The sequence below is a fragment of the Tachyglossus aculeatus genome, chromosome 24 (assembly GCF_015852505.1).
Source record: "Tachyglossus aculeatus isolate mTacAcu1 chromosome 24, mTacAcu1.pri, whole genome shotgun sequence".
Taxonomy (NCBI): domain Eukaryota; kingdom Metazoa; phylum Chordata; class Mammalia; order Monotremata; family Tachyglossidae; genus Tachyglossus; species Tachyglossus aculeatus.
The window spans coordinates 11,343,344-11,361,610 of record NC_052089.1 but is presented as its reverse complement, the minus strand read 5'-3'; the positions used below and the strand labels follow the sequence as shown (position 1 = coordinate 11,361,610).

At 44.7% G+C, this 18,267-nt stretch overlaps 1 protein-coding gene across 3 annotated transcripts in view; it reads left to right on the top strand.

Moving 5' to 3' along the window:
* TFG (trafficking from ER to golgi regulator) overlaps nucleotides 1–18,267 on the top strand; it is a 30,601-nt gene that overhangs the window by 5,496 nt on the left and 6,838 nt on the right. For all 3 annotated transcript variants that reach the window (XM_038766069.1, XM_038766067.1, XM_038766068.1), the window contains exons 2-4: nucleotides 8,325–8,534; nucleotides 12,169–12,252; nucleotides 16,619–16,765. In XM_038766069.1, coding sequence (XP_038621997.1) covers nucleotides 8,351–8,534; nucleotides 12,169–12,252; nucleotides 16,619–16,765 — 415 coding nt within the window. In that variant the 5' untranslated portion in view covers nucleotides 8,325–8,350. The remainder of the gene's footprint in view (nucleotides 1–8,324; nucleotides 8,535–12,168; nucleotides 12,253–16,618; nucleotides 16,766–18,267) is intronic.

The window sequence follows — 18,267 nt, the reverse complement described above, 5'->3', positions numbered from 1 at the left end:
AAAGACCATCATTATTATTATTATTGTTTGTTAAGTGCTTACGCTCCTGGAGGGGCTCTTTGTGGAAATGAGTGAGCGAAAATAATGAAAAGGATGGTATTAAGTGCTCACTATGTGTCAGGTACTGTACTAAGCGCTGGGATGGATCCAAGCAAATCGGGTTGGACGTGGTCCATGTCCTATGAGGGGCTCACGGCTCACAGTCTCATTCATTCATTCAGTCGTATTTATTAAGCGCTTACTGTGTGCAGAGCACTGCACTAAATGCTTGAGAAAGGACCATACATCAATAAAGAGTGACAACCCGTGCCCACAAAGAGCTTACAGTCTGCGGGGAGGGGGAGACGGGGGTGAAGCAGACATCAAAACAAATGTGCAGACACCAATATAAATAAATAAAAGGACATATATGTAGTCCTATGGGGGAGGAGGGGAAGAACAAAGGAAGCAAGTCAGGGTGACGCAGAAGGGTGTGGGAGATGAGGAAAAGTAGGGGTTAGTCTGGGAAGGCCTCTTGGAGGAGATATGCCTTCAGTAAGGCTCTGAAGCCCATTTTCTAGAGGAGGGGACTGAGGCAGTGAAATGACTTGCCCAGGGTCACACAGCAGAGAAGTGGCAGAGCGGGGATTAGAACCCATGACCGTCTGATTCCAAAGCCCATGCTCTGTCCACTGTGCCATGCTGCTTCTCAATCAGTGGTATTTATTGAGCACGTACTGCGTGCAGAGCACTGTTCCTAACTCTTGGGATAGTACAATGCAGTAGAGTAGGCCTGTTCCGGGAAATAAGTGCATGAAAATCAATCAGTGGTATTTATTGAGCGCTTACTCTGTGCAGAGTTCCTGCCCAAGCTTACAGTCTTGGAGGGGAGACAGACATTAATATAAATAATTACAGAGATGGATGTAAAGGCTGTGGGGCTGAGGGAGGGGTGAATAAAGGGAGCAAATCCAAGTTCAAGGGGGACGGAGAAGGGAGAGGGAGAAGAATGAGGACTTAGTCGGGGGAAGCTTCTTGGAGGAGATGGGCTTTTAATAAGATTGTGAAGGTGGGGAGAAGCCCCAGGGACCCCAAAGATAGTCCCTCCTGTGCCTTTCCTCCTTCGCTGGCCCTGGGATCGGGGCCAGAGGGAGAGGCCATGGCTGCTGGATGGTGGTCTTGGAACTTGTCTTCAGTCCTCCGAGATGAGCTCATTATGAGTCTGCCACATCCATTGTGCTATACTCTCCCAAATGCTTAGAATGGTGCTGTGCACATAGCTCAGTAAATACTATTCATGATGATAATGGTGACATATTATACTCTCTCCAAGCATTTAGTACGGGGCTGTGTGCATGGTAAGCGCTTTATAAACGGTGCTTATGAGATGTTGTGCCCTAATCCGGTCCCTAGCTCCAGGGCCCTGATTACTCCAGGTATGGCTGAGGAGACCTGGGGAGGGGATAAAGGGATGCAGAAGTGCTAACTCTGGTAATGAAGAGCTCTAAAGCAATGCCGGCCATTCACTGAGCAGCCAAGTGAGTGGTGTTCATGCTTATCTCTTGCTTCTGAGTCATGGGGAGATTGGACGAGGTTTCTTGCCCCTGAACGGGGTGCAGGGTTTTGAAATCATTGACAGCCATGTTGGTGCTGTCCCAAGATGGTTCCCTTGGGAAAATGAAATTGTTTGGAGAAATTCGGCACCATGTAATCTGTTGTTTGTAGCAACTCTGAATTAGATTCTCTTGGGCTGGTGGGAAGGTTTTGTGTTTAATATGACAAATGAAATTGTGGATGGTATTTGTAAAGTCATCTTGGCCGTGAAAGACCATGGAGTAAGATTAAATTAGACCAGGGTTAAAAAACAATTCAGGAAGATGGGAGAATATCACATTGACCTCCCATTACCCTCTTTGGAGTAGGTTCCTGACAGTTCTGAACTACACACCCACAGGATTTGATGATGTGCAATGAATCCAAGGATAATGCCAAGGTTGTGGGTTCGTGAAGTGGGGAGGATAGTGGTGTTGTGTACAGAAATGGGAAAGACGGGATGGACAACGTTTGGGTGGGAAGATAAAGAGTTCTGGTTTGGACCTGTTTAGTTAGAGATGTCTGCGGAACTGCAGGGCATCTGCCGGAGGAGCTGCAAGACTGCAGAGAGGAGAGAGGTCAGGACCGGAGAGGTGGATTTGGGATTCATTGGCATAGAGTTGCCGTGGTTGTCATTGGGGAGGAGAAGGACTGATCTGGCTTGGTGCCCTGCCTGGAAGGGTGGAGGAGGATGAGTCCTCAGGACTGACTGTGCTTGTCATGTTGGTGCATTCCTGTTGGGCCCTGTGGACTGCTGGGACTTGAAGTTCCAGTCCCGGCCTAATCCCAGCCCCCCTTTTTATGACCCAGTCAGGACTCTGTACCCTGTCTGGACCAGTAGGAGAATCTCCCCTTTGCCTCCTATCGCCAGTCCTGCCTTTGCCCCCAGCATAATTGATCTAGGTGTTTACAAAGTTCTCTACAACTGCATGCTGACAATGAGGGTGATTGTATTTTGTCATGGGTACTGAGTTCGTTGGAGGGCAGATTGTAAATGCAAAATCCAAGCACACATCCCCCGTTCATAAATGGAATCCTTTTTATGTGGGATAGGCAGTCTCAATCTATACTTCAGCAAAAATTTAAACATTTAAGTTGGAAGACTTTGATCGTAAAACTTGTTACAGTGTTTATGGAGAAACCTTTCTTGTCGGGGTGCCTGCACGTTTGGCTGAAGGTGTTGCCGTCGATTATCAAATGGCTTTGCTAAAATTAAAACATTCATTTCCTCAGAATGGAAGAAAAGTTACTTTAAAAGCATAGGCAAGTTCAGCTTTGAAATTTGTGTCATCTCAGGATTGCTTATACTTTAACTGAACTTGTGTTTGATTGCGTCTGCTTTGCATTCATAATAGAGGCTCAGAGTGAGGCTGTAGGTGAGCTTATTTATTTTTAGGGATTTGATCCGGGCAAACCACTGCAAGGCAAAGTATGGCAAGTGTGCCTTTTAGATATGGCAGTTTGGCATGTGGCAACTTTAGTGAACAATTGTGTTACTTCTATGCCCATCTCCCCTTCTAGACTATAAGCTCAGAGTGGCCAGAGATCAAGTTTGCTACCTGTCTTATTATACTCTTCCAAACGCTCAGTACAGTGCTGTGCACATAGTAAGCACTCAATAAATGCCATTGATTGATTCTGATGTGGTTAGCATGGGATCATCTCCAGACCAGCCTTCTGTTAGGGCTTTTCTGGTTAAGGGACCAGCAAGACAGGAGGTCCAGGAAGGCTGCCTCTCAATAATATTTATCGAGTACTTACTCTGTAAATAGCATTTGCTGGCCTTTAGTAGTAGTAGCATTTTTTAAGTGCCCATTTGGTGCAGTGCATCATACCAGGAGCTTGGAAAGTACAGAATAACACTCTCATCGGGGAGACAAAAGTATTTACTAGAGAAGTCAAAGATAAAGTGGACATAGATAATGAGTGCTTAAGGAAGGCATAAATAAATTCAGAATCGCCACAGTAGGCATACTAAGGCTTAGGGAGCTGGGCAATTAATCGATTAGGAGGGTGGGATTTTGAAAGGATTTGAATCTGGGAAGAACTATGGTTTACCCGATGCTGGAAGGAAGGGACAACCAAGCCGGAGAAACAGAGTGAAAGAGGGTATGGAGGCAGGAAAGTTGAGGGCCAGATTTTATTAGAAGCCTGACTTGGAAGGAACGAAGGCAGCAAATTGGGGATTAGAAAGGGAAGGGAGAAGTTAGGTATGTTGGGGCCAAGTGGTGGGGAATCTTGAAGCCAACTGTGAACAGTTTTTGTTTTATGTGAGGAAACTCAAGCAGAGAGTGTAGGGTTCTTCGGAGAGATGTGGACTGAGTGATGCTTCAGGAAGATGATCTGTGCAGGAGCATGAAGTGTAGTAGATTGGAGTGGGGAGAGGCTGGAAGACCAGCAAGGGGAGCCAGTGCAGTGGCCTAGTTTTGCAAGACCAGAGCATGTATTAGGATGGTAGAGAGGAAGGGATGGATTGGAGAAATGTTGGTCAGGAAAAACCAGTAGACTTTGACACTGCACCAGATATGGGAGTTGAGCGACAGCTAAGAGTCAAGAAGGATATTGAGGTTTTGGGCTTCAGGGACCGAGAGGATGGTGTCGTCTGAGTTGGCAAAGACGGGTAGGGAACGGGTTTAGTGGGAACCATTGAGGAGTTTATCTCTTGACATACTGAGTTTGAGGTGTCAGCAGGACAGTCAAGTGAAGGTGCTCTGGCGGCACAGGAGATGTGGGACTGGAGTTCGGAGTAGCAGGGAGGGCTAGAGAGATACATTTGGTAGTCATCCACATAGGGATGGTAGTCGAAGCCATGTGAGGGAATGAGCTCCTTGAGAAAAGTGGGTGTAAGAGCAGAGGATCTGGGAGAGTGCCATGGCCATAGCCTAGGGAAGAGGCTGAGAGACAGAGGAGGAGGAGCCAGCAAACAAAACAGGAGTGATACAAGAGTCAGGAGGAAAATCAGGCTAATGCTGTGTCAGCAGAACTGAAGTCCGATAATGTTTCCTGGAGGAGGAAGGGATTGCTGGCATCCAGAGCAGTGGAGAGACCAAGAAAGATCAGGATGGAGTATAGTCCTTTGGACTTGGCTGTAATGATGACCTCGGAGAGAGCAGTTTTGGTGAAGCGGGGGGATCAGTCAGTCATATTTACTGAGCGCTTACTGTGTGTAGAGCACTGTACTAAGTGCTTGGGAAGAGTACAATATAACAGTATAACAGGCACATTCCCTGCGTACAACGATCTACAGTGGGGGAGGCAGATGTTAATATAAATAAAATTACCGATATGTACATAAGTGCTGTAGGGCAGGGAAGGGGGGATGAATAAAGGGAGCAAGTCAAAGCGATACAGAAGGTAGTGGGAGAAAAGGAAAGGAGGGCTTAGTCAGGGAAGGCTCTTGGTGATGTGCCTTGGATAAGGCTTTGAAGGAGGGGAGAGTCATTTTCTGTTGGATATGAAGAGGGAGGGCATTCCAGGCCAGAGGCTGGACATGGGCGAGAGGTCATGGACGAGATAGGGTTGGGGAGAGTTGGTGAAAAGAAATTGAAGGCCGTGGCTGTGTATGGATAGGAGTGGGAGGAGGGAGATGGGGCATTAGCTGTAGCGCTATAGGCTCAATAGAGGACTTCTTTAAATGGGGATTTGTGTGTGCTTGAAGGTAGAGGAAGGTGACAGTGAGAGGTGGGAGGAGAGTAGGAGGTGGGGGGATAGGGTCAGAGGTGCAGGTAGTGGTGATCAATTATGGGAGCTTTATTGAGCACTTTCTGTGTGCAGAGCACTGTTCTGAGCACTTGGGAACGAATCGTAAAGTAGATACGACTCCTGCCCTAAGGATCTTTCGACGTAGCAGAGGTGAAAGATCGGAGGAGTTATTGCGGGTTGTTGGTATGTGAATCAGAGGGAGGAAGAGAAGAGTTTAAGTAGGAGTGTGAATATGTAGTGGTGAAGTCCACCCGGAGCCTACATTTCCACCATCCACATTCAGCTGTGTGAATGCATAAAATGGACCATGGTAGTGATTTAGGTCTGTGGGTCTCAAGTACGAGAGCGATGGTGTATAGGAGGTCGAGGGAATTGATGAGGGTGGACTTAAAGGGTGGGGTACTTCCGATGATGGAACTGAGACATAGACGAGAGAGATGATTCGCTCAATCGGGTACCCATGCTGGTGAGTGGTCAAAGTGGGTGTAATAAGAGGTCAGCGGAGGAGAAGCAGCAAGTGGCTAGGGAGTCGGTGAGATTGTTAATGTGGAGATTGAAGTCCCCAGGGACTAGGATGAGAGCACGAAGGTGAGAGAACAGCACCAAAACCAGAAACAGATGGGGAAGCGGGACCAGGAAAGCATAGTTGACAGCAAGTAGAGCCAGTTTACCGTAATTCACTTCCTTCAGCCTGAGGGAGGGGATCATATTTACCTTTCCTCCTTCCCTACAGTTTTCCAGCCTGGTCCTGTTCCCCTTCTGATCACAAAAGAAGTGCTGACAGAGAATTTTGGCAGGGCTGGTGAGCATGGGGCGTGGAAACTGGATGTTGGTGGCAGATTTAGCATATAAAGAAGTGGTCTTGATTCTTTAGATTGTGAGACAGGGACTTTGTCCAGTCTCATTATCTCATGTCTGCCCCAGCACTTAGCAGAGTTGCTTTGCCACTTATGGCCTAATGAAAATTGCACGGCCTGAGAGTCGGAAGACCTGGGTTATAATCCCGGGTTTGCCACTTCTCTATTTTGTGTCCTTGGGTAAGTCACTTAAACTTCTCTGTGTCTCAGTTCCATCATCTGTAAAATAGGGATTAAATCCTACTCCCTCCTACTTAAACTGCCCCACAATAATAATAATGATGATGGTATTTGTTAAGCGCTTACTACATGCTAAGCACTGTTCTAAACAATGGAGGAGATACAAGGTTATCAGGTTGTCCCAGGTGGGGCTCACAGTCTTAATCCCCATTTTGCAGTTGAGGAAACTGAGGCACAGAGCAGTTAAGTGAGTTGCCCAAAGTCACACACCTGACAAGTGGCAGGGCGGGGATTAGAACCCGCAACCTCTGACTCTAGACTGTGAGCTCGTTTTGGGCAGAGATTGTTTGTCTTTATTGCTGTATTGTATTTTCCAAGTTCTTAGTACAGTGCTCTGCACACAGTAAGCACTCAATAAATATATGAATGAATGACTCCCAAGCCTGTGCACTTCCCACTAAGTCACACTGCTTGCTCCCCATGTGGGACAGGGACTGTTTGACCTAATTATCTTGTATCTATTCCAGCGCTTAGAACAGTTCTTGATACATAGTAAGCACTTAACAAATGTAATAATAATAATAATAATAATCTTGGTCTGGATCCTAAATTTGAGCAAGTTTGATCTTTGACTTGACACTGGACAAGTCGGGAAGAAGCGTGGCTTAGTGGTTAAAGATTGGGCCTGGGAGTAAGAGGGACCTAGGCTCTAATCCTGGCTCTGCCACTTGACTGCTTTGTGACCTTAGGCAGGTCGCTTAACTTCTCTGTGCCTGTAACCTCATCTGTAAAGTGGGGAATAAGACTGTGAGCCCTATGTGGGACATGGACTGTGTCTAACCTGTATCTACTCTAGTGTTTAGAACAGTCCCTGGCACATAGTAAGTGCTTAACAAACACCATTAAAAAAAAAGCTACTTCTGTCAACCCTAATTGTCCTTTTATAAAATGGATTAGTAATGTTTGCTTTCAGTCTTAACAAGAATATTGTAGGGACTAAGGATTGACTGCCGAGTTAATTTCTGATTCTGAAAGGAAGATACCATCCATATCAACTTAAAATACTTTTTAAAAAAGTCCACTGTCTGTTTTTAGTTAGAAATCCTGATCCTAACAGAAGCCAAATTTAAAAATTAATTTTAGGACTGTTCACATTTATAAGAATGGCAAGTCAGAAGAGAATTAAATATGGCATGGTATTCTTGATATCATCAATCACACTCTTTCTCTTGTCATTTAAGTATTCCTCTGAAGAAGACATTAGCAGTTTGATGTGTGTGTCTCTAATCTGTGTTCTTAAAATTGTTAAACTCTGGCGAATAATTAAAATGAGATATTTACCTTTCTGGCCTAATATTCAAACTTTGTTTTCTCCCAGACAGAGTTTTTTCCAGTTGTTGGGCTGGTTACTGCTGTCACGGGTAGAAAGAACAAAGGAAAATGCTCATTTGTCAGCATCCCCTTCCCCTTCTCTCCTGCCCACAGGAGGCCTAAGGGAGTTGGAAAGTGCCTGGTTTACTTTATTTCATGGGTCTACTCAGAACCTGGGGAGTGAGTAATGAAATTAAAGGTAGTGGCTCCCTAAAATTCTCTGGATCTGTTGAAAGGTTCAGTGGTTCAATTATGGTTCATTGGTTAGAAACCATTGCACACTCAAAATGTAGGACTGATCTTTATAATTGCTGGTTTCTCTTTTATGCCCACAGTTTTTTGTTTTGTTTTGCTTTTGTTGGTATTTGTTAAGCACTTACTTTGTGCCAGGCAATGTCCTTCATAAGGCTCACAGTCTTAATCCCCAGTTTTATAGATGAAGTAACAGAGGCACAGAAGTGTAGTGATTTTCCTGAGTTTTTGCAAGGTTACGCCGCAGGCAGGTGTCGGGCAGGATTAGAACACAGGTCCTCGGACTCCCAGGCTTGTGCTCTTTCCTCTAGGCCTGCTTCTCTCAATATTTAGTAATTTTATGTGCCCGGAAACGCATTGTAAAATGATTTTCTCTTTGTGTTTTGGCAGTACGGTAGAACAACCTGGAGTCCACCATGAACGGACAGTTAGACCTAAGCGGAAAGCTAATTATTAAAGCTCAACTTGGGGAGGATATTCGGAGAATTCCCATTCATAATGAGGATATCACCTATGATGAGCTTGTGCTGATGATGCAGAGAGTTTTTCGAGGAAAACTTTTGAGCAACGATGAAGTTACAATAAAGTATAAAGATGAAGGTAAGGATTCTTTTTAATGGTACTGGAGAAGACAGAAATACTAATCCTTTAAATTGGCAGTAAGCAAAGGTCTACAATTTGTCTTTAACATGCAGTATTTTCCAATCAGCTTTCATGTACTGTGCCACTCTAGAACAACTGCTAGTGTATGTGCATTCTTCTAGTAACTCCAGTTTTGTTAATTTACTGTTATTTACAAATGAGAAAAGTGTCACTGTTTGGCATCATTAAAGGACTTAAATGAATCAATGTAAAACCAGGCATGCAGCCTAGCCTCAATGGGGCCAGATGCTGAAGCGGTGAGTCTGGATCTAAGAGAAATAAAGTCCTTCTTTCTCCCTTGGACAAGTCAAGATTGCTGCCAAGTACAATCTGGCCAGTTAGAATTTTCGGTTTTGGGAAAATGTTTCAAAAAGCCTCTGGATCAGAAACATCACGACTTTTTTTCTTGTTTTGTTTGGATATTTAATGGTAGGCCCCAGATGTGCGCTTTCTTTTCTCTGGGTTGAATCCAAACTGATTTTAAGGGTTAAGGGCCATGAAACTTGGGTGAAACCTCTGCCTTTAAATCAGTCTCAAGTGCTCCTCATTCATTCATTCAGTCATATCTATTGAGTGCTTTACTCTGTGCAGAGCACTGTACTAAGTGCTTGGGAGAGTACAATACATCAATAAACAGACACATTCAATAAACAGACATATTACCTACTCGATTTGTGAACTGGATTTCTGAAACACCATATCAGTTGAGTACTGCAGTACTGGTTGGGTCGGAAGATGATCTCAGCAGAATGTCGTTTTACAAATGATTTGGGTTTGAAAGCTTCAAAATCCACAGGCTGTCCAAGCTTTTAAGTCTCATGTCAAATCCAGTTTTACAGGATTGGATGGGAGGAGGCTGGATAAGGAATTGGTCTTTCCAGTTTACTTGTATTATTGTATTCAGTGCTTATTATGTGTCGAGCACTATTCTAAACGCTGTGCTGGATAGAAGCTAATCGGGTTGGACATAGTCCCTGTCCCACTTGGGGCTCTCAGTCTAAGTAGGTGGGAACACAGGTATTTTATTCCCATTTTACAGATGAGGGAAATGGAGGCACAGAGAAGTTAAGGGTTTTGCCCAAGGTAACATAGCAAGCAGTTGGCAAGCAGAGCAGAGCAGAACCCAGGCCTCCAGACTCCCAGCCCATACTCTTTCCACTAGGCCATGCTGTAATTTATCATGGCAAATACCTGCGAGAATTTAGTATATCAGCAAGACTCCACAGTATCTTTTTTCACTTGAGTGCAGGCCTCAAAGGAGTCCAAGTATTTACTTGGAATTACTATTTGGGATTTGAGGGCTGGAATCCCCTTGCATGGCCCTAGGAGTTCCCTGAAAAAACTGGGAAATCCCCTCACTGGATGCCCTTGGGAGGGTGGAGAGGAGATTTCCTTTCCTTCAGCCTTGTATGGGACCAAAGATTTTCTTTCAATCCCATGAGTTGCTGGAAATGTCCTTTCTTCCCTGAATCCCTATTTGGGTTACATTGCCTTGAAGCAGGGTGCCGTAGGATGTAGTCTTATTGCCAGGGGGAGGCTCTGATTGAAGTTCCTTCTTCCAAACTACTTTTGATTTGAGGTTTTCCACTCCCCTCCCCATATTGTTCGCCAGTTCTAGGAAGGCATTAAAAGGAGTGTGAACCTTAGCACTTAGTGTGTAACGCATAGCAAGTACATAATACTTTTTTACATTTAATCTGATTCATTGCCTAATAAGATAGTTGCCCAGAATGGAAACTTCTCAGCACAGCAGAAGCATTACTTGTGATGAAAGCCAAAGAGTGAATAAAGGCAGAAATGATTTGGACATTATTCGCCTGTTTATTTCTGCCAATTTTTTTTTTTGTTGCTGTGAAGACACAAGCTTAATCCCTCTCTTTATCATATGCATTGTTTTGACAGTTTAGTGAAGTGCCATTTTAGTTCATGTGCTTCTGGGATTTTCCAGTTTGTAGTAAAGGGACATGCATTCCAGCGGGTAGTAGTGGGCAAAATCAAACTGGCTTTATTTTGGATCAGTGAACATAGGCTCACATCGAGTTGCTGACTTGTACTTCTCAAGTGCTTAGTACAGTGCTCTGCACACAGTAAGCACTCAATAAATACGATTGAATGAATAGGCCAGATCCCTAATTTGCAGTTCCAGTAAAACTTCCCTGGATGGAATCTTCCACCTTTAAGTGATGGATGAGCCTCAGTCTAGTGACCAGGATCTGAGGACTGAGGATTTGTGCCCAGGAATTAATTGTAATACTAGTGGGTTGCAATTTGCCATTTGCCCTCTGCTCATTGTTGCCAGGCATGTTCCCACTGGTGCAGTAAGTAGGCGGGCAGGGGCAGGCATTCTTGTGTGAGGCAAGAATTTTCAATGCACACCTATTTGTCCCCAAAGTGACTACAGCGCAGTGAACTGTAGTGCTGTAATAATAATAGTCATAATTGTGGTATTTAAGTACTTGCTTTGTGCTGTGCCCTGTACTAAGCACTGGGGTAGATGAAAGATGATCAGGTAGGGTTCACAGTCTAAATAGAAGGGAGAACAGGTGTGGAATCCCCACCTTGCAGATGAGGGAATTGAGGCCCAGAGAACTTAAGTAACTTGCTCAGGGTCACACAGCAGACAAGTGGTGGAGCTGAGATTATCAATCAGTGGACTATATTGAGTGCTTACTATGTGCCAAGCTCTGCATTAAGCACTCGGGAGAGTACAATACACCAGAGTTAGCAAGCACATTCATTCATTCATTCAATCGTATTTATTGAGCGCTTACTGTGTGCAGAGCACTGTACTAAGCGCTTGGGAAGTACAAGTTGGCAACATATAGAGACGGTCCGTACCCAACAGCGGGCTCACAGCCTGGAAGGGGGAGACAGACAACAAAACAAAACATATTAACAAAATAACCAGTATGACCTTAGTCTTGGGTTATTTCAACACTGTTGATTTTGGGGGCAGGTAGAGGGGCATAAAAAGTAGTAAGGAAGCAGTTTAATTTGGATTGAGAAAAATCTAGGTCTTTCCTTTCTCTCCCTCCCACAAGATTAGGTATTCAAATACAAATATCTACAAAGATACACATATAAAAACTACAGGCAAGCAAATAGATAGATATCCCTGCCCATAACAAGCGTACAGTCTAGAGATTTTCTGACAGCTATGATTCTGATGGTATTTAAGTGCTCATTGTGTGTCAAGCACTGTTCTAAGCACTGGAGTAGATACAAGCTAATCAGGTTGGGCACAGTCTCTGTCCCACCTGGGGCTCACAGTCTTAATCCCCATTTTACAGCTGAGATAACTGAGTTCAGAGAAGCGAAGTGACTTGCCCAAGGTCACACAGCAGACAAGCCTGGTCCTTCTGATTCCCAGGCACATGCTTGATCCACTAGGCCACACTACTCTGTATTCTCTGGATCTGAATTAAAGAGGTTTCAACTGTATAAAATTTTTATTTTGGTTTCCTGTTAAATGGAGCTAAGGAAAAGCTCTTAAAGTAGAATCCATGCTCTTACTCTGTCAACTTGAATTTTAAGGATTAGTTCTATTTTACTGCTGGTTAATATATAACGGATAGTTTTTAAATATTTGCAGATGGCGATCTTATCACTATTTTCGACAGCTCAGATCTTTCCTTTGCGATTCAATGCAGTAGGATCCTGAAACTGACACTGTTCGGTAAGTGTGGAAAAACTCATCTGCAGTTAACCAAGTTATTTATCCTATTTTGTTGTTGTGTGTGTGTGTGTGTGATTCATTCCTTAGTGTGGCTATTCTCACTGTGATGGGCAAGGATCTGCCCAGTGGTTCATGGGACAAGATTGTGTTGCTCAAATGCATTTACATCTCAGTAAAGTAATCCAGGTGCTGAAATAGCTACTGGTCACAATGCAAACCGATGGCCTTGCCTAACATGGCACAGACAATCTCATTTAACAGGACGCTGCTGTTCTGCAAATCGAGGGGCAGGGAGGCAAAGGCCTGGATGAAGAGGGGAAAATTAAACTCATGATGAGGCAGGTGGGACAAATTGGTAGTGAGCTTGAGGGGCCCAAGGGATAATAATGGAAGAACCAGGTTGAGAGGTAGGAGAGAGTTTTTATTTTCTTATCTTGACAAGCAGAGTAGATGGGAAAATGTTCGTTCACAGGCAGGGTTCAAACTTTTGCTCTGTGGAAGCCGTCTGTGGACCAAGATGGAGACTCACTGCATCTACTGCCTTTCAGTCAGTCAGTCACATTTATTCAGCTCTTACTATGTGCAGAGCACTGTACTAGGAGCTTGGGAGAGTACAGACTGTGAGCCCGCTGTTGGGTAGGGACCATCTCTATATGTTGCCAACTTGTACTTCCCAAGCACTTAGCACAGTGCTCTGCACCCAGTAAGCGCTCAATAAATACGATTGAATGAATGAATGAATGAACAATATAACAGATACATTTTGATCTCTGTTTTAATTTTCTTGAAAGAGCTGATGTTTTTCATAATACCTGGGAATAATCAGGAAGATTTTAAGTATCTTCGTAGAATAGAAACTCATAAATCCAAAGGGTTGAAAAAAAGCATTTAACTGTTTACATTGGTGGAGGATTGCATCTCTTATACCCCTCTTGTACACTTCCAAGCACTTTTCGCCTAGGTGCTTCATAAATACTACTGATTGATATCATGATACTTAGTTCTCAGAACCCATGTACTCACTCAGTGTCCTGGATATAAGGTGACGGCAAGATTAGGGAAACTTCTTCTATCAGTTATCTGACAGACAGTTACTCTCCCCTGCCGCCTCCCCACCCATGGCTTCAAAGCCTTATTGAAGCCACATTTTCTCCAAGAGGCCTTCCCTAACTTAGCCCTCCTTTCCTCTTCTTCCACTCCCTTCTGTGTTGCCCAGCCCCGCACCACTTATGTACCTATCTATAACTTATATTAATGTTTGTCTCCTCCTCTAGACTGTAAGCTAGGCTGTGGGCAGGGATTGTCTGTTTACTGTTATATTGTATTCTTCCAAGCACTTAGTGTATAGTGCTCTGCACACAGTAAGCACTCAGTAAATACGATTGACTGGCTGATTTAGTATCAGCCTGTGTCTGTCCAGATACAGGGGAAGATTACAAGGTTCAGGGGAGACATTTCCTGAATCTGTCCATCAGTGGTTTTAGTTCAGTGCTTACTGTGGGCAAAACTGTGTGTTAAATGTGTGGGAGAGTACAATCCGATAGAGTTCTAGGCATGATCCCTGCCCATGGGGATTTTACAGTCCTAGAGGACCAAAATTCCTATGCATTTGGTGATTGCACTGGGGAACTGGGGTGAACATAGGGTCAGTGCCCTGACCTGAGGAAGTTGTTTGTGGCTTCTTCATGTGAGTCCCCACTTCACGCGACATGGACCCTGGAGCTGCTGACATTTGATTAAAAAAGACTGTACGAGTATAACATAGTTTAAAGTTTTTGACCTGACTGTTTCTGGGCCTTGACCTTATAGTAGAGAAGCAGTGTGGATCAGTGGAAGGAGCCCGGGCTTTGGAGTCAGAGGTCATGGGTTCAAATCCCAGCCCCGCCAATTGTGAGCTGTGCGACTTTGGGCAAGTCAGTTAACTTCTCTGTGCCTCAGTGACCTCATATGTAAAATGGGGATTAAGACTGTGAGCCCCACGTGGGACAACCTGATCACCTTGTAACCTTCCCAGCGCTTAGAACAGTGCTTTTCACTTAGTGCTTAATAAATGCCATTTATTATCATTATTATTATTATTATTATCTATACAGTTCTTTCTCAGGTTGAGGAGAGGAAGGAAGTTGTTTAAGCAGCAGCAAACTGTGGGCAAGCTGTATTCAAGTGAGGGAGTGCTGCATTACCCACATTAAAATTAAAGAGGATCACAAAAAGGAAAGCATTAAGTTGGGATGGCTCTAAAATTTACTTAGAGAACTGCAGTTTTTTCTTCTTACATATGCTTGGAAAATTGGGAGATATTAATCTGTATTATACCTTATCCTGTAGGATAATAATAATGATGGTATTTAAGCGCTTACTACGTGCCAAGCGCTTTCCTAAGCGCTGGGGTGGATACAGGGTAATCAGGTTGTCCCACATGGGGCTCACGGTCTTAATCCCCATTTTCCAGATGCAGTAACTGAGACACAGAGAAGTGAAGTGACTTCCCCAAAGTCACACAGCTGGCAAGTGGCGGAGCCAGGATTAGAACCCACAACCCCTGACTCCCAAGCCTGTGCTCTTCCCACGAAGCCACACTGCTTCACTGGATATCTGTCTGGATATCTGCTTTGCTGGATATCTATCCAGCAAAAGTAGGTCGTTTCTTGAGGGACCCTTCCCCTTCCCACTTTCCTTTCCACCCTGTCGCGCGCCTAGTTTCTCCCACTTCAAAGCCGACATGAGTGCAGATGTCGTGGAGCTGGAATGGGCTCCTTGGCCCTGTTAGGAAATGGAGTTGGAGACAAAGTGAAGGATGTACCTTTGTCTTCTCTTCCCCAGGAGTCAAGTCATTTCATCAGCAGTGAACATCGAGTCAGCGTCTGTCATATTAGCACCGAATTAATAAGGGGCACTAGAAATTTAGAAATGATCCGTGGCAGCCTGACTACAGCGGATGCCTCTTGATTGTGAAAAAACATTCCTTCATAACTATGAGAAACAAGTTAGCCGTTTGTACGTATTAAGCATAATGTGCAAAGCACCCTCTGAGGTAAAGACAGCGTGAAGCTCACACTCAAAGCAGAGAAAAGCCTGTAAGAAGAAAAAGAACAAAGTGGTAGCAACAGTAAATTATAAATTCAGTGGGCCAAGTCAACGGGGATATATGAAGTAGCAAAACAGTTGCTAGTTGGGGCAGTGCCCGGGCACCTCACTGCTCAAGGCAAAAGTTAGCAAACCTTTGCACCGTCTCAAACGCGGGGAGGGCATGTCCTCTTTGGGGTGGGGACTTTTGTCCTTCGATGGTTGATGGCAACTGGAAAGCCGCCTGAGACACCGGCCAGACTGTCCTGCGGACCCCAGAGTCCCCGTGACACAGGGATTCAGGGCCAAGCGTTGTGATCCTCTGCCTAGCCTCCTCCAAATGGCCGGCAGATATTTAGGTGCTTTTACAATGCTGCTGCTTTAACTACCATTCAGCAGTTTTTTGAACATCCATTGGCTCTCGGCGGTTCTGACCTCTGTGGGGACTTATCGACTATAGATTAAAACATACCCTTCCCCCTAAATGGAGGTAAATGGATGAAAAAAAGCACGCAATGAATACCATTTATGATGATGGAAAGAAATTGAGGGTCTCCTCCTCCACCTGTAGATATGCATAAGCAATGTCTTTAAGTGTTATGGTGTGAAAGTATCTTGCGTCCATAGTATTTATTGAGTAATTGCTTAGGTGCTTGGGAGAGTACACTAGACAGGAAAGATGCAGTTCCTGCCCAAGAGGGGTTTGCCATCACATGGGGGATGACAGGAAGTTGCAGAGTGCAAAAATGCAATAGGAGTAGGACGTTGAGGACGTTTGATTTGATTCTTTGAAAAAAATTCTCATTGTTTTCAATGGAAATCACGATCTTGATAGTAACCTGATACATTTTACTATTTAAAAAGATAGATTATATTCTTCTAGGGCCTTTTCTTGGGAAAGTGATCCCCAAGAGTGTTTTGCTAAACACTAACTAATTGCTGAGGTACATAACATTCAACTTGGGATATCTTCTGGTGACTGGAACTTGGAGGGGGGCGACTGAAAAAGATTGCAGTGTTAAGTATCAGTGCACTCTACTGAAAATGCGAAATACCAATTCAGTTGGGAAGCAGCTGTGATCACTTTTTCCTGACCCTTTTGGACAATTGCCACGTGCTTCTCATTACGAACACTGTGGATGTCAAATTCCTTCTGAAGAGCAACGTTGGGCGAGCATTAGCCTTTCAGCTAAGGCGCGTGTATTGTAAAGCTTTGAAAATCAGTGTACGTATAATGCGTATGTGCTTCAGTATGGTGCTTTTGTTTTGAAGAATACTAATACGCTTTTTGGGTTTTTAGTTAACGGACAGCCGAGACCTCTGGAATCGAGTCAGGTGAAATACCTCCGTCAAGAACTGATAGAACTTCGCAACAAAGTGAACCGCTTGTTGGACAGCCTAGAACCACCTGTTGAACCAGGACTTTCCACCAGTCTCCCTGAAAATGGTAGGCTGTGATCTTACGCTCTTGTTTTGTTGCTTGGGATTAGCCAACTTTCTGGTAAAGCTAAATGCACTCAGCCCTCCTATAATGTGGTAGTATTAGACTGTAACCTCGCTAGGGGCAGGGAATGTGTCCACCAATTCTGGTGTATTGTACTCTCCCAAGCCCTTAGTACAGTGCTCTGCATATAGTGAGCGCTTGATAAATATCATTGATAGTGTTATTTTTTTCTTTTTTTTTTAATAGTGATATTTATTAATTGCTTGCACTGGGGTAGGTGCCAGGTTATGAGGTATGATGCAGTCCCTATCCCACGTGGGGCTCACAGTCTATTTTATCACCATTCTGTAGATGGGGAAACTGAGACGTGAAGAGAGGTTTTGACTTGCTGAAGTGTCAGAGCTGGGACACCCAGCCCCAGGTTCTTTCCACCAGGCCACTCTGCCTCCTCTCGGAGTATTGCGTGTCATAGGAAAAGTTGAGTCACGTTACCCAGGCAAGCGGTGCTCGTCAAGTCATGCCTACAGACATTCCTTGACTTGGGGCAAGAAAGTTCTCTAATATTTCAGTAGCGTTCCAGCTGAATCTTGTAACAAAATGTATTGCAGCCGAACTGGGTGTTTTAAAAACTCCTTGTACTTTTCATATGTCAACTTTTGTCCTTTTACTTAGACACTGACCAGGATGGGAGGGAAAGAGACCCTTTTTCCAGGCTTTTCCTTCTTCTCCTTGCAAACTGCATGCCAGTCAGTCTGTCGTATTTTTTGAGCGCATACTGTGTGCAGAGCCCTTGGAAGAGTACAGTGGCACAATGAATGGCATATTCCCTGCCCACAGAATTGTAGAGGAGGAGGCAGACATTACTATAAGTAAATTTCAGATATGCACATAAGTGCTCTGGGGCTGGGAGGGGGGATGAATAAGGGACTGCATGGCTCCCTCGGCCCTGGAATTGAGCAAGGGCCTCTGGATCTGAGCAAGGGCCTCTGGATCTGAGTCAGGGCTTCTTGCCCCTCTGCTGACTATGGGGCTGGAATTATCTGGGCTGGAGGCTTCTCTCCCCTCAACCCTGCCCCGAAGCCTAGTAGGGACTCCGCAGGTGAAGCAGTGGCTCCGCTTGCCTTCACTGGCTCCAGAGCTCAGCTCTTTATGTCTTACTGGACTCCAGTGTTGCTGGGGAGCTTTTTGTGTCTCCACCTGGGCTAACCAGGCCCCTTGAACGCCCCAGAGGCGTTTTCCCCTTCAAAGTTTCTCCCCTTCAAAGTTGTGGCCCACATCTGTCCCGTCTCTCAGCGTGAAAAATCGGCCCCATGCAGGAGGACCACCTCTCAATGTGAAAAGTCGGCCCCATGCAGGAGGACCACCGAGAGGGAAAGGCCTGCCTTTGTACTGGGACTTCCAATTAGCAGGAAGAAGAAAAGCGGGCTGGGATTTCTTTGTCTTGTCTGTGGTCCTCATTGATGTAGATAGGATTAGACTTTTAGACTGTGAGCCCACTGTTGGGT